This window comes from Gorilla gorilla, chromosome X (assembly GCF_029281585.2).
Source record: "Gorilla gorilla gorilla isolate KB3781 chromosome X, NHGRI_mGorGor1-v2.1_pri, whole genome shotgun sequence".
NCBI classification, from domain to species: Eukaryota; Metazoa; Chordata; class Mammalia; order Primates; family Hominidae; genus Gorilla; species Gorilla gorilla.
Genome location: NC_073247.2, coordinates 89,505,896 through 89,519,321, shown reverse-complemented (window position 1 = coordinate 89,519,321; position 13,426 = coordinate 89,505,896). Strand labels below are relative to the sequence as shown.

General features: G+C 40.1%; 1 protein-coding gene across 2 annotated transcripts in view; it reads left to right on the top strand.

Moving 5' to 3' along the window:
* Window positions 1–10,593, top strand: part of MAGT1 (magnesium transporter 1) — a 68,857-nt gene extending 58,264 nt beyond the window's left edge. Inside the window, exons 9-10 of one of the 2 annotated variants that reach the window (XM_004064425.5) lie at window positions 6,089–6,179; window positions 7,722–10,593. In XM_004064425.5, the coding sequence (XP_004064473.1) occupies window positions 6,089–6,179; window positions 7,722–7,737 (107 nt within the window). In that variant the 3' untranslated portion in view covers window positions 7,738–10,593. Of the gene's footprint in view, window positions 1–6,088; window positions 6,180–7,721 lie in introns of those variants that run through there. The other variant, XM_055376063.2, reaches the window with a different exon arrangement.
* The last annotated feature ends 2,833 nt before the right edge of the window (window positions 10,594–13,426 follow it).

Sequence of the window (13,426 nt, the reverse complement as noted above, 5' to 3'; positions counted from 1 at the left end):
AATTAATAGACGTTTCTTTAGCATGTTCTGGGAACTGCTCTAAGCACTTTTAGATGTATGAAAAGAGGAGGATACAAATATATACAGAGTGATGCTGTATATATGTATGTGCACATTTTCTTTTTCTTTTTTTTAAATCTGAGACAGGGTCTCACTCTGTCTCCCAGGCTGGAGTGCTGTGGAGAGATCATAACTCACTGCAACCTTGACCTCCCTGGCTCAGGTGATCCTCCCACCTCAGCCTTCCTAGTAGGTGGGACTGCAGGCATGCACCGCCACACCTGGGTAATTTTTTGTAGAGATGGGGCCTTGCTACATTGTCCAGGCTGGTCTTGAACTCCTGGGCTCAAGCAATCCTTCTGCCTTGGCCTCCCCAAATGCTGTGGTTTACAGGCGTGAGCCATCACACCCAGTCTATGAGTACATTTTCTTAGAGAATAAAAGGCTAACTTGTCTACACTGAGCATGCGTTAATACTCAGAAAAAGTATTTTATTTTTAATTTTTGTGGGTACATAGTAGGTGTATATATTTATGGGATACATGAGATGTTTTGATATATATGCATGCAATGTGTAATAGTCACATCATGGAGACTGCAGTATCCATCCTTCAAGTATTTACCCTTTGTGTCATAAACAATCCAATTATACTTTTTTAGTTATTTTAAAATGTACAATTAAATTATTATTGACTATAGTTATCCTGTTGTGCTATCAAATAGTAGGTCTTATTTATTCTATTTTTTTTGTACCCATTAGCCATCCGTACTTCCCCCGGCATTCCCCAACTACCGTTCCCAGCCTCTGGTAACCATCCTTCTACTCTCTGTGTCCATGAGTTCAATTGTTTTCATTTTTCGATCCCACAAATAAGTGAGAACATGTGATTTTTTTTTTCTGTACCTGAATTATTTCACTTAATGACTTCCAAGGCTGGGCATGGTGGCTCACTCCTGTAATCCCAGCACTTTGGGAGACCAAGGTGGGCAGATTATTTGAGGTCAGAAGTTCTAGACTACCCTGGCCAACGTGGTAAAACCCCGTATCTACTAAAATACAAAAATTAGCTGGGCGTAGTGGTGCACACCTGTAATCCCAGCTACTCAGGAGGCTGAGGCAGGAGAATTGTTTGAACCTGGAAGGCAGAGGTTGAAGTGAGCCAAGCTGGCGCCACTGCACTCCAGCCTGGGTGACAGAGCGAGACTCCATCTCAACAATAATAATAATAATGATTTCCAGTTCCATGTTGTTGCAAGTGACAGGATCTTATTTTTTTAATGACTGAATAGTACTCCATTGTATATATGTACCATGTTTTCTTTATCCATTCATCTGTTGATGGACATTTAGGTTGCTTCCAAATGTTGGCTATTGGGAACAGTGCTACAACAAACATGGGAGTACAGATATCTCTTCGGTATACTGATCTATTTTTCTGTGGGTGTATACCCAAGCAGTGGGATTGCTGGATCATATGGTGGTTCAATTTTTAGTTTTTTGAAGAACCTCCAAACTGTTCTCCTTAGTGGTTATACTAACTTACATTCCCCCCAACAGTGTACAGCAGTGTACAAGGGTTCCCTTTTTTCCACATCCTCACCAGCATTTATTATTGCTTGTCTTTTGGATATAAGCCATTTTAGCTGGGGTGAGATGATAGATATCTCATTGCAATTTTTATTTGCATTTCTCTGATGATCATTGATGTTGAGTAGCTTTTTTATGCCTACTTGCCATTTGTATGTCTTCTTTTGAGAAACGTCTATTGAAATATTTTCTTTTTTTGCGGTGGCTCACGCCTGTAATCCCAGCACTTTGGGAGGCTGAGGCGGGTGGATCATGAGGTCAGGAGATCGAGACCATCCTGGCTAACACAGTGAAATCCCGTCTCTACTAAAAAAAAGTACAAAAAAATTAGCCGGGCATGGTGGCAGGCACCTGTAGTCCCAGCTACTTGGGAGGCTGAGGCAGGAGAATGGCGTGAACCCGGGAGGCAGAGCTTGCAGTGAGCTGAGATCACACCACTGCACTCCAGCCTGGGTGACAGAGCAAGACTCCGTCTCAAAAAAAAAAAAAAAAAAAAAGATTTTCTGTTTTTTCGATCAAATCATTAGTTTTTTTCCTGTAGAGTTGTTTGAGCTCCTTTTATATTCTGGTTATTAACCCCTTGTCACATGGGTACTGTGCAAATATTTTCTCCCATTCTGTGGATTGACTCCTCACTTTGTTGATTGTATCCTTTGCTCTGCAGAAGCTTTTAAACTTGATGTGATCTCATTTGTCTATTTTTGCTTTGGTTGCCTGTGCTTCTGGGGTATTACTCAAGAAATTTTTGCCCAGACTAATATCCTGGAGAGTTTCCCCAGTGTTTTCTTATAGTTGTTTCATATTAATAGTTTGCAGTCTTAGGCCGGGCACAGTGGCTCACACCTGTAATCCCAATGCTTTGGGAGGCCAAGACGGGCAGATCACTTGAGGCCAGGAGTTCGAGACCAGCCTGGCCAACATGGTGAAACCCTGTCTCTACTAAAAATACAAAAATTAGCCAGGTGTGGTGGTGTGTGCCTGTAGTCCCAGCTACTTGGGAGGCTGAGGCAGGAGGATTGCTTGGCCCAGGAAGTGGAGGTTGCAGTGAGCCAAGATCATGCCACTGCACTCCAGCCTGAGCAACAGAGCAAGACTCTTGTCTTTTATTTATGTGTTTGTATATATATATACGTGTGTATATATATACACACACGTATATATATACACATATATGTGTGTGTATATATATATACACATGTGTATATATATACACATATATATATACACATGTGTATATATATACACATATATATATACATATATGCATATATATATATATATGGTGTACAGTCTTAGATTTAAGTCTTTAATCCACTTTGACTTGATTTTCCTATATGGCAAGAGATAGGGGTCTAGTTTTGTTCTGCCTATGGATATCCAGTTCTCCTGGCACCTTTTATTGAAGAGACTGTGTTTTCTCCAGTGGATGTTCTTGGCACCTTTGTTGAAAATGAGTTCACTGTAGGTGTATGGGTTTGTTTCTGAGTTCTCTCTTCTGTCCCACTGGTCTGTATGTCTGTTTTTATGCCAGTACTATGCTGTTTTGGTTACTATAACTCTATAGTATAATTTGAAGTCAAGTAATATGATTCCTCCAGTTTTGTTCTTTTTGCTTAGGATAGCTTTGACTATCATTGGTCTTTTGTGATTTCATATAAATTTTGTTTTTTCTATTTCTGTGAAGTTGTCATTGGTATTTTAATAAGGATTGCATTGAATCTATAGATTGCTTTAGATAGTATGGACATTTTAACAACATCCATTCTTCCAATCCATGAACGTGGAACACCTTTCCATTTTTCGATGTCCTCTTCAATTTCTTTCAGCAGTGTTTTATAGTTTTCATCATAGAGTTCTTTCACTTCTTTGGTTAAGTTAACCCTTTTCTCATTTGCCCCGAGAATACTCACTGGCAGTGCTTGTGACTGCAGTGTTTACCCTGAGATAACTCTGCCACAAAATATCGTGCTTTAATTATTGTTTTCACATCCACTCTAGTATATCAACTTTGGAAACAAAATTGATATGTTAGATATCACTGGGTTCAAGTGATCCATTACCACTACTGAAAACAGAGTGCTGTAAATAGAATAATATACTAGACATCGGTCCATTTGTATTTCCATTATAGTGGTGTTTCCATTTACAAAATATAGTAATTCTTGATCACTGAAAATGTCAAATCCTAGAAAATGTAGCATTCCACGTGTAATGTTTACACCATTCTCGAACAGTTGTTGGCCAAAGATTCATTTGATGAATTCAATTTTTCTGAAATAGACTATTCTGATGATTCAGACGATTCTGATGTTAGTTCTGTTTAGTAATAACTCCAACAATAGTTTTTATTTTTACATTGAAAATCAGTCAGATTTACTTCAGCCTCAAAGAGCGTGATTATATAAAATTAAATGAGCATTGGCAGCAAGCTGCACTTTTTTGTAAATTAGAAAAGAATTAAAGAGAAATATTGTTTAACATTTACACATTAAGCCCTAGTCATATTGTGTAACAATTAGAAAAGGCAAAAGAATTGTTCCATAAGTAAAACAAAACTGAAAGTTGCTTTTCTTTTGTTTTTTTTTTTTTTTTTGAGACAGAGGCTCGCTTTTTTGCCCAGGCTGGAGTGCAGTGGTGCGATCTTGGTTCACTGCAAGCTTTGCCACCCGGGTTCAAGCGATTATCCTGCCTCAGCCTCCCGAGTAGCTGGGATTACAGGCGCCTGCCGCCACGTCTGGCTAATTTTTTTTTGTAGTTTTTAGTAGAGATGGGGCTTCATCATCTTGGCCAGGCTGGTCTTGAACTCCTGACCTCGTGATCCACCCGCCTTGGCCTCCCAGAGTGCTGGGGTTACAGGCATAAGCCACAGCGCCCGGCCGAAAATTGATTTTCTTATCAGTCACTAAGTATGTTACCCTAGAACAAACTTGTCCAGTCTGTGGGCCACATGCAGCCCAACACAAATTCGTCAACTTCCTTAAAACATTATGAGGGTTTTTTTCTGCAATTTTTCTTTTCAGCTTATCAGCTATCATTAGTGTTAGTGTATTTTATTTGTGGCCCAGGACAGCTCTTCTTCTAGTGCGGCCCTGGGAAGCCAAAAGATTGGACACCCCTGCCCTAGAGCTTCCTTTGCTGTTGGGCACATGCTTCCATACATCCCTATCTCTATAGTTCTTAGCCATTTTTAGTCCGGGAATTGAAAGAGCTTCACATCATGACAATCCATACTTGGGCATTTGGGGATTAGTATTTATAGTTCACTTTAATAACTGCTGTGCTAATGTAGGACATGACATGTGGGATTAGTGGAGAGAGCTATGAATCTAGGGCTAGGGATCAGATTTTTTTTCTCATTATTCAAATAAATCCATGTTTATTGAGTTACATATATAAGGCTGTGTAGTTATCTGTGCATGAATAAAGTACTTTCAAGTGAGGCTATCACAATGAAGTCATCAGATGTCTAAGTTAATGTTTATCAATAATACTACAAGGCCACTTTTAGGGGTTTTAAAGTTCAATAAATAAGTAAGCCGGGCACAGTGGCTCATGCCTGTAATCCCAGCTCTTTGGGAGGCTGAAGCGGGAAGATCACTTGAGCCCAGGAGATCAACACCAGCCTGGGCAATGTAGTGAGACACCGTCTTCTCAAAAAAATTAAAAAATTAGCCAGGCATGGTGGCACACATCTGCAGTCCCAGCTACTCAAGAGGCTGTAGTGGGAGGATTGCTTGAGCCCAGGAGGTTGAGACTGCAGTGAGCTGTGATTGTGCCACTGCACTTCAGCCTGGGCAACAGAGCAAGACCCTGACTCAAAAAAAAAAAAAAAAAAAGAAAACCAAAAAACCAAATGGGTGATTTTCTTGTCGATGGTAACAGTGTTTCTAACAGTAAACCCTTCAGTGTGATGGCTTTAAAGGAATTCATTATTTCATACATTTGAATTGCATAATTATGTAAAGGAGTTACTCTATTACATTGTAATGGAGCAAATTAAAGGGGAAGGCAGATTCCTGAAGATTAAGAAATAGGGATGAAAATTGTTGAAAAGTTGAGATTTATCAATAATGTATACCCCTTCCTTTTCACTCTCTCAAAGTATAGACTGCCAGGCCGGGCACGGTGGCTCACGCCTGTAATCCCAGCACTTTGGGAGGCCGAGGCAGGCGGATCACGAGGTCAGGAGATCGGGACCATCCTGGCCAACAAGGTGAAACCCCGTCTCTACTAAAAATACAAAAAATTAGCTGGGTGCAGTGGCGGGCGCCTGTAGTCCCAGCTACCCTGGAGGCTGAGGCAGGAGAATGGCATGAACCCAGGAGGCGGAGCTTGCAGTGAGCCGAGATCGCACCACTGCACTCCGGCCTGGGCGAAAGAGCGAGACTCCATCTCAAAAAAAAAATAAAATAAAATAAAATAAAAAAAGAAAGTATAGACTGCCATGGTTATTTATTATACTCAACCTGCTCATTTTACTCTCCTTTTATTTTTCTGCAGTAATGTGTGTGGCTGGTATTGGACTTGTTGTATTATTCTTCAGTTGGATGCTCTCTATTTTTAGATCTAAATATCATGGCTACCCATACAGGTATGATTCTTATTTTTTGTTTATACAGTGATTACCAATACCTGGAATGATTAGAGTTGATATTGCTTTATAATATCCTTCTTTTTGCTTTGCTTCCAAACTATTTTAGCTTATAAAGGAAAGACATAGGCTTTATTTTTATTTATTCATCTATTTATTTATTTATTTATTTTTGAGATGGAGTTTTGCTCTTGTTGCCCAGACTGGAGTGCGATGGCGCAATCTCGGCTCACTGCAACCTCTGCCTCCCGGGTTCAAGCGATTCTCCTGCCTCAGCCTCCCAAGTAGTTGCGATTACAGGCGTGTGCCAGCATGCCCGGCTAATTTTGTATTTTTAGTAGAAACGGGGTTTCACCATGTTGATCAGGTCTTGGACTCCTGACCTCAAGTGATCCACCCGCCTCATCCTCCCAAAGTGCTGGGATTATAGGCATGAGCCACTGAGCCCGGCCTATTCATTTGTTTTCAGAGACAGGGTCTCACTGTGTCACTCAGGCTGAAGTGTAATGGCATGTTCATAGCTCATTGTAACCTTGAACTCCTGAGCTCAAGCCATCATTTCACCTCAGCTTCCCAAGAGGCTAGGACTACAGCTGCACATGACCACACCCAGCTAATATTTTTATTTTTTGTAAAGACAGGGTCTTGCTATGTTATCCAGGCTGGTCTTGAACTTCTGGCATCAAGCGAGTCTCCTGCTCAGCCTCCCAGAGGGCTGGGATTATAGGCATTAGCCAGCCACCATACCCAGACAGCTGTAATTCAGATATGTTCCATATAAAAATTAATTATAGCATAATGGACAATATTAGTATGTGATTTCTCAGGAACATCTTTTAGATTTATTTTGCCATACCTAATTTATTCTAGAAATCTCTATAATACATAATGATTAGAACATTTTATGCCATTATCTATTCACATAGCTCCTTGTCTGCATATTATACTTCCTTTTGAAGAAGAAATGATTTTTTTTAATGTTAAAAACTTCTTCTCGCCTCTACTTTTTTTTAAGAAATAGAGTGCCACTACACTCCAGTCTGAGTAATAGAGTGAGACCCCATCTCAAAAATAATAATTATAATAATTTATCCTCTACAGAATACTAATTGAGACGTGAGGGTAATTTTGCTGGTACTTCTGTTAATTATTTGATCAGCAGAGTTGATTCAATAGCAGTGTCGTGTGCCTGTAGTCCCAGCTACTCAGAAGGCTAAGACAGAATGATCACTTGAGCGTGGGAGTCCCAGACCAGACTGGGCAACACAGTGAGACCCCATCTCTAAAAAAATGAAAAAATAAAATTATTAATTAGTGTCTCTATTCAGGAGATATTTTAACTTGAGGTTATTCTATTTCCTTTTGTCATAAGACTAACGGGTCTCTCAGTGTTTCTCACTTTTTGTTATTGATACCCAAAGATTATCATGTATGTACCAAAATGCTCTTTTATCTGTTAAAACCAACATACTGCTTATTGATTAAAAGTAAAGCCTACTTTTCTTTCAGAGACTAATAGATTGGAATATATTTTTGTTTCAGCTTTCTGATGAGTTAAAAAGGTCCCAGAGATATATAGACACTGGAGTACTGGAAATTGAAAAACGAAAATCGTGTGTGTTTGAAAAGAAGAATGCAACTTGTATATTTTGTATTACCTCTTTTTTTCAAGTGATTTAAATAGTTAATCATTTAACCAAAGAAGATGTGTAGTGCCTTAACAAGCAATCCTCTGTCAAAATCTGAGGTATTTGAAAATGATTATCCTCTTAACCTTCTCTTCCCAGTGAACTTTATGGAACATTTAATTTAGTAGAATTAAGTATATTATAAAAATTGTAAAACTACTACTTTGTTTTAGTTAGAACAAAGCTCAAAACTACTTTAGTTAACTTGGTCATCTGATTTTATATTGCCTTATCCAAAGATGGGGAAAGTAAGTCCTGACCAGGTGTTCCCACATATGCCTGTTACAGATAACTACATCAGGAATTCATTCTTAGCTTTTCCATCTTTGTGTGGATGTGTATACTTTATGCATCTTTCCTTTTGAGTAGAGAAATTATGTGTGTCATGTGGTCTTCTGAAAATGGAACACCATTCTTCATAGCACACGTCTAGCCCTCAGAAAGACAGTCGTTTCTCCTCCTCCTTGCATATTTCCTACTGAAATACAGTGCTGTCTATGATTGTTTTTGTTTCGTTGTTTTTTTGAGACAGGGTCTCGCTGTGTCACACAGGCTGGAGTGCAGTGGCGTGAGCTCGGCTGACTGCAAACTCTGCCTCCCAGGTTTAAGCGATTCTCCTGTCACAGCTTCCCAAGTAGCTGGGATTTACAGGTGTGCACCGCCATGCCAGGCTAATTTTTGTATTTTTAGTAGAGACAGGGTTTCGCCAAGTTGTCCAGGCTGGTCTTGAACTCCTGGGCTCAAGTGATCCGCCCGCCTCGGTCTCCCAAAGTGCGAGGATGACATGTGTGAGCTACCACACCAGCAATGTCTATGCTTCTCGATAGCTGTGAACATGAAAAGACATCTATTGGGAGGCCGGGGCAGGTGGATTGCTTGAGGCCAGGAGTTAGAGACCAGCCTGGCCAACAAGGCAAAACCCCGTCTCTACTAAAAATATGAAAATTAGCTGGGCTTGGTGGCTCATGCCTATAATCCTGCTACTTGGGAGGCTGAGGCACGAGACTTGCTTAATACCTGGGAGGCGGAGATTGCAGTGAGCCGAGATCACGCTACTGCACTCCAGCCTGAGTGATAGAGTGAGACTCTGTCTCAAAAAAAAAAAAAGTATCTCTAAATACAGGATTATGATTTCTGCTTGAGTATGGTGTTAACTACCTTGTATTTAGAAAGATTTCAGATTCATTCCATCTCCTTAGTTTTCTTTTAAGGTGACCCATCTGTGATAAAAATATAGCTTAGTGCTAAAATCAGTGTAACTTATACATGGTCTAAAATGTTTCTTCAAATGAGAGTTTGCCACTTATTCCATTTGTACCTAAGAGAAAAATAGGCTCAGTTAGAAAAGGACTCCCTGGCCAGGCGCAGTGACTTACGCCTGTAATCTCAGCACTTTGGGAGGCCGAGGCAGGCAGATCACGAGGTCAGGAGTTCGAGACCATCCTGGCTAACATGGTGAAACCCCGTCTCTACTAAAAATATAAAAATTAGCTGGGTGTGGTGGCAGGAGCCTGTAATCCCAGCTACACAGGAGGCTGAGGCACGAGAATCACTTGAACTCAGGAGATGGAGGTTTCAGTGATCCAAGATCACACCACTGCACTCCAGCCTGGCAACAGATCGACTCAAAAAAAAAAAAAGAAAGAAAGAAAGAAAAGGACTCCCTTAGAATGGGAAAGGAAAATCATAAAATATTGAACTGATGCCTATATATAGAAATTAAGCGTTTCTCGAAAGCTGTTCTATGTTTTGCTGTTATTTTAGTCTTTATTCTCTTCCTTTAGGTGGAGAAACAAAGTACCAATTTGAAGGGATTTTTTTTATTTTGTCTTTTGTTTTCTGTCAGTAGAAATAACCATATGTGCTAACCAAATTTCTGTGAAGAATGTTTTCATGGTTATCATTATATCTAACTATAACCTCCCCCATAGTTATGAAGAGTAACCTGAAATGCCACTATTGTGGAAATAGGATAATTGTAATTGTGAAAAAATAATTTTAAGGAAATCTTACAAGTATTACATTAAAAAGATACTATGACTGCCACCTGCCATTTACCTTCTAATAACCCTGCCATGTGGTTTGCAGAAAGAGATGGATATAGTAGCCTCAGAAGAAATATTTTATGTGGGTTTTTTGTTTTTCATTACTAGATTTCATGGATGAGGGGATATGGTTGACCTTTTACTTTTTAATGGAGCAGCCAGTTTTTGTTAATTACTCACTTGTAAATTGTGAGATTCTGAATTCCTTACCTGCTATTCTTGTACTTGTCTCAGGCCAAATCTATGCTGTGGTTCTTATGAGACTTGTATGAAGATGCCCTGATTTGTACAGATTGACCACGGGAATACTACTGCCATGTAATCTGTATAGTTCCAGATAATTTGTCATGAACATTGACGGAATGACAATTTTTTGTATTTGCTTTTTCTCCCTTTAAGAGCACATTCTTCTGTAAGGAGAAAGGCAGCATTCTGGCTAAAATGTGTGGAAAGCTAATTTACTACACTTATAAAATAGTGTTACTTTTGTGAAAATTTCGAATTAGCTTTCATATGAAGTGCCTTAAGTAGACTCTTCATTTACTTTTCTAGTAATGGTTTAAATATCATTTGTTATGCATTTTTAAGATACAATTCAGAATGACACATTGTAGTGGCAAAGATAACCAAATGTCTGGCTGTTTGCTTTTTGACCATATCAATAAACTTTTACAATCTAAATTCTGAGTTTTTGATTACCATCTAAAGAGGAGTGAGTTTTAAATACTAAACTAGAATTGTAAAATTAGGATTTTACATTTTGAAGTTATAATTAAATTAATTTAAATTTCATATTGTCCTAAGGACAGTTTGATGGGACAGTTTCTTTAAGTATTTCTGGATTGAGATATGTTATTCTAGGAATCTATACATGGTCCCTCATTCTTAATGTTGTTACCCATTAGGTGAGTCAAAACAACCAAGATGAGTAGATAAATGACTGTTTGCAACAATTGATCTACCTTTCGTCCCAGACAGTGAACATTCCTTGACTAGGTAATTTCCTTTTGATAATAAAAACTTGATTTGAAAGTTAACCCTGGCAGATTATCAAGTTATATGAAACTAGATAGCAGCTCTTTTGCAAACATGGAGTAGAAACACTGCACAGGAAGTAAAGAGATCTGGCTTTTAGCCCTTGCTCTGTTTCTGTCTAACTGTATGACCATAGGTGTCACCTGAACCTCTCTGAACATATTTCTTTATACTAAGTAAAGTGTATTAGACTAAATTACCTTAGTAGTCCTTCCTGCTCTATTGTTCTATTATGCAAAATATTAAAGATGCACTTAAATTTGAATAGATAATATTTTATATCCAGATTTGGTGCTGAATTAAAATCAAATGAAATGGAGGATATTCTGCAGTCAGATTTCTGAAGAAGCTAGGAAATGATGGTGGAGGCCATTATAACTGCAAATTGCTTAATATGCATTGAAATATTTTTTAGAAAGGATGCACTTGGAACTCTATTAGACCGTTATTGCATTGCTCTAAAGAAATACCTGAGATTGGGTACTTTATAAAGAAAAGAGGTTTAATTGGCTCACAGTTCTGCAGGGTGTACAGGAAACATGATGCTGGCATCTGCTCAGCTTTTGGGGAAGCCTCAGGAAACTTACAATCATGGTGGAAGGCAAAGGGGGAGCAAGCACATCACATGGCCAGAGCAGGAGCAAAAAGGTGAGGGGAGTTGGCAGACACTTTTCAATGACCAGGTCTCGCAATAACTCACTATCACAAGGACAGTACCAAAGGGATGGTACTAAACCATTCATGAGAAACCTGCCCCCATCCAGTCATTTCCCACCAGGCCCCACCTCCAACATTGGGAATTACAATTGAATGTGAGATTTGGGTGGGGACAAAGATCCAAACCATATCGGAACCCACATGTTAATAAGATTTTTTTTTTTTTTTGAGACGGAGTCTTGCATTGTCACCCAGGCTGAAGTGCAGTGGGGCAATCTCGGCTCCCTGCAGCCTCCACCTCCCGAGTTCAAGCGATTCTCATGTCTCAGCCTCCCGAGTAGCTCAGACTACAGGCAAACACCACCCCACGCCTGGCTAATTCTTGTATTTTTAGTAGAGACAGTTTCACCATGTTGACAAGCCTGGTCTCAAACTCCTGACCGCAGGTGATCCACCTGTCTCGCCCTCCCAAAATGCTGGGATTACAGGAGTGAGCCACCGCGCCCAACCTCGAGGTCTTGATTTACATGGGTTCTGCCCAATTCTGAGCAAGAATGAGATCAGCAACTGTAATAGTATGCTGTTACAACAGAAAGTCAAAGCCAAAAGGATCTTAGATACCATTTAAATCAGCCCCTTCATTTTGACTGCTGAAGAAACCTGCCATAGAAAAGTGAAGCAATTTACTGAAGTTTATTCCAGGGAAGTACCTACAGGTTTCCTCTTTAGCTGCAAATTCCCTATGGATTACATTTCAAGTGTAGGTGCAAATTACTCCCTTGACGCTTGGAAACCATACTGTAGTTCAAGCTTATCCAACCCTCAGCCCATGGGCCGCATGCAACCCAGGATGGCTTTGAATGCATCCCAACACAAATTCATAAACTTAATTAAAACATTATGAGTTTTTTTCTGATTATTTTTTAGCCCATCAGCTATCATTAGTGTTAGGGTACTTTATGGGTACCCCAAGACAATTCTTCCAATGTGGCCCAGGGAAGCCAGAAGATTGGACACCCCTGCTGTAGTTCGTGCTCGCTAGGTTTGCTTCCTGACATCTAGATTGCTTGGAGAAGAGTCCTAATGAGAGAGAGATTTCCCTAGAGGAGCTGAGCAGACTTCCTAAAGAGGAAGGAGTTTAATCTACCTTTAATCTGTGAATGTAGAATTTAGGTGGGGAGACTGTATATTAGGGTTCTGTAGAGGAACAGAACTAATAGGATAGATGTATATATGAAGGGGAGTTTAGGCTGGGCACAGTGGCTCACACCTATAATCCCAGCACTTTGGGAGGCCCAAGTGGGTGGATCACTTTGAGGCCAGGAGTTCAACACCAGCCTGGCCAACATGAAACCCTATCTCTACTAAAAATACAAAAATTAGCCGGGCATGGTGGCATGCACCTGTAATCCCAGGATTACAGGAGAGGCTGAGGCAGGAGAAATCGCTTGAACCCAGGGGGCGGAGATTGCAGTGAGCCAAGATTGAGCCATTGCACTCCAGCCTGGGCAGCAGAGCAAGACTGTCTCAAAAAAAAAAAAAAAAGAGTGGGGGAGTTTATTAAGGAATATTGACTCACACAATCAAAAGGCGAAGTCCCACAATAGACCATCTGCAAGCTGAGGAGGAGCAAGGAAGTCAGCCCATGTCCCAAAACCTCAAAAGTGGGGAAGCCAACAGTGCAGCCTTCAGTGTGGCCGAAGGCCCAAACAGCTCCTGGCAAACCACTGGTGTAAGTCCAAGAGTCTAAAAGCTGAAGAACTTGGAGTCCAATGTTCCAGGGCAGGAAGCATCCAGCACGGGAGAAAGATGAAGGCCAGAA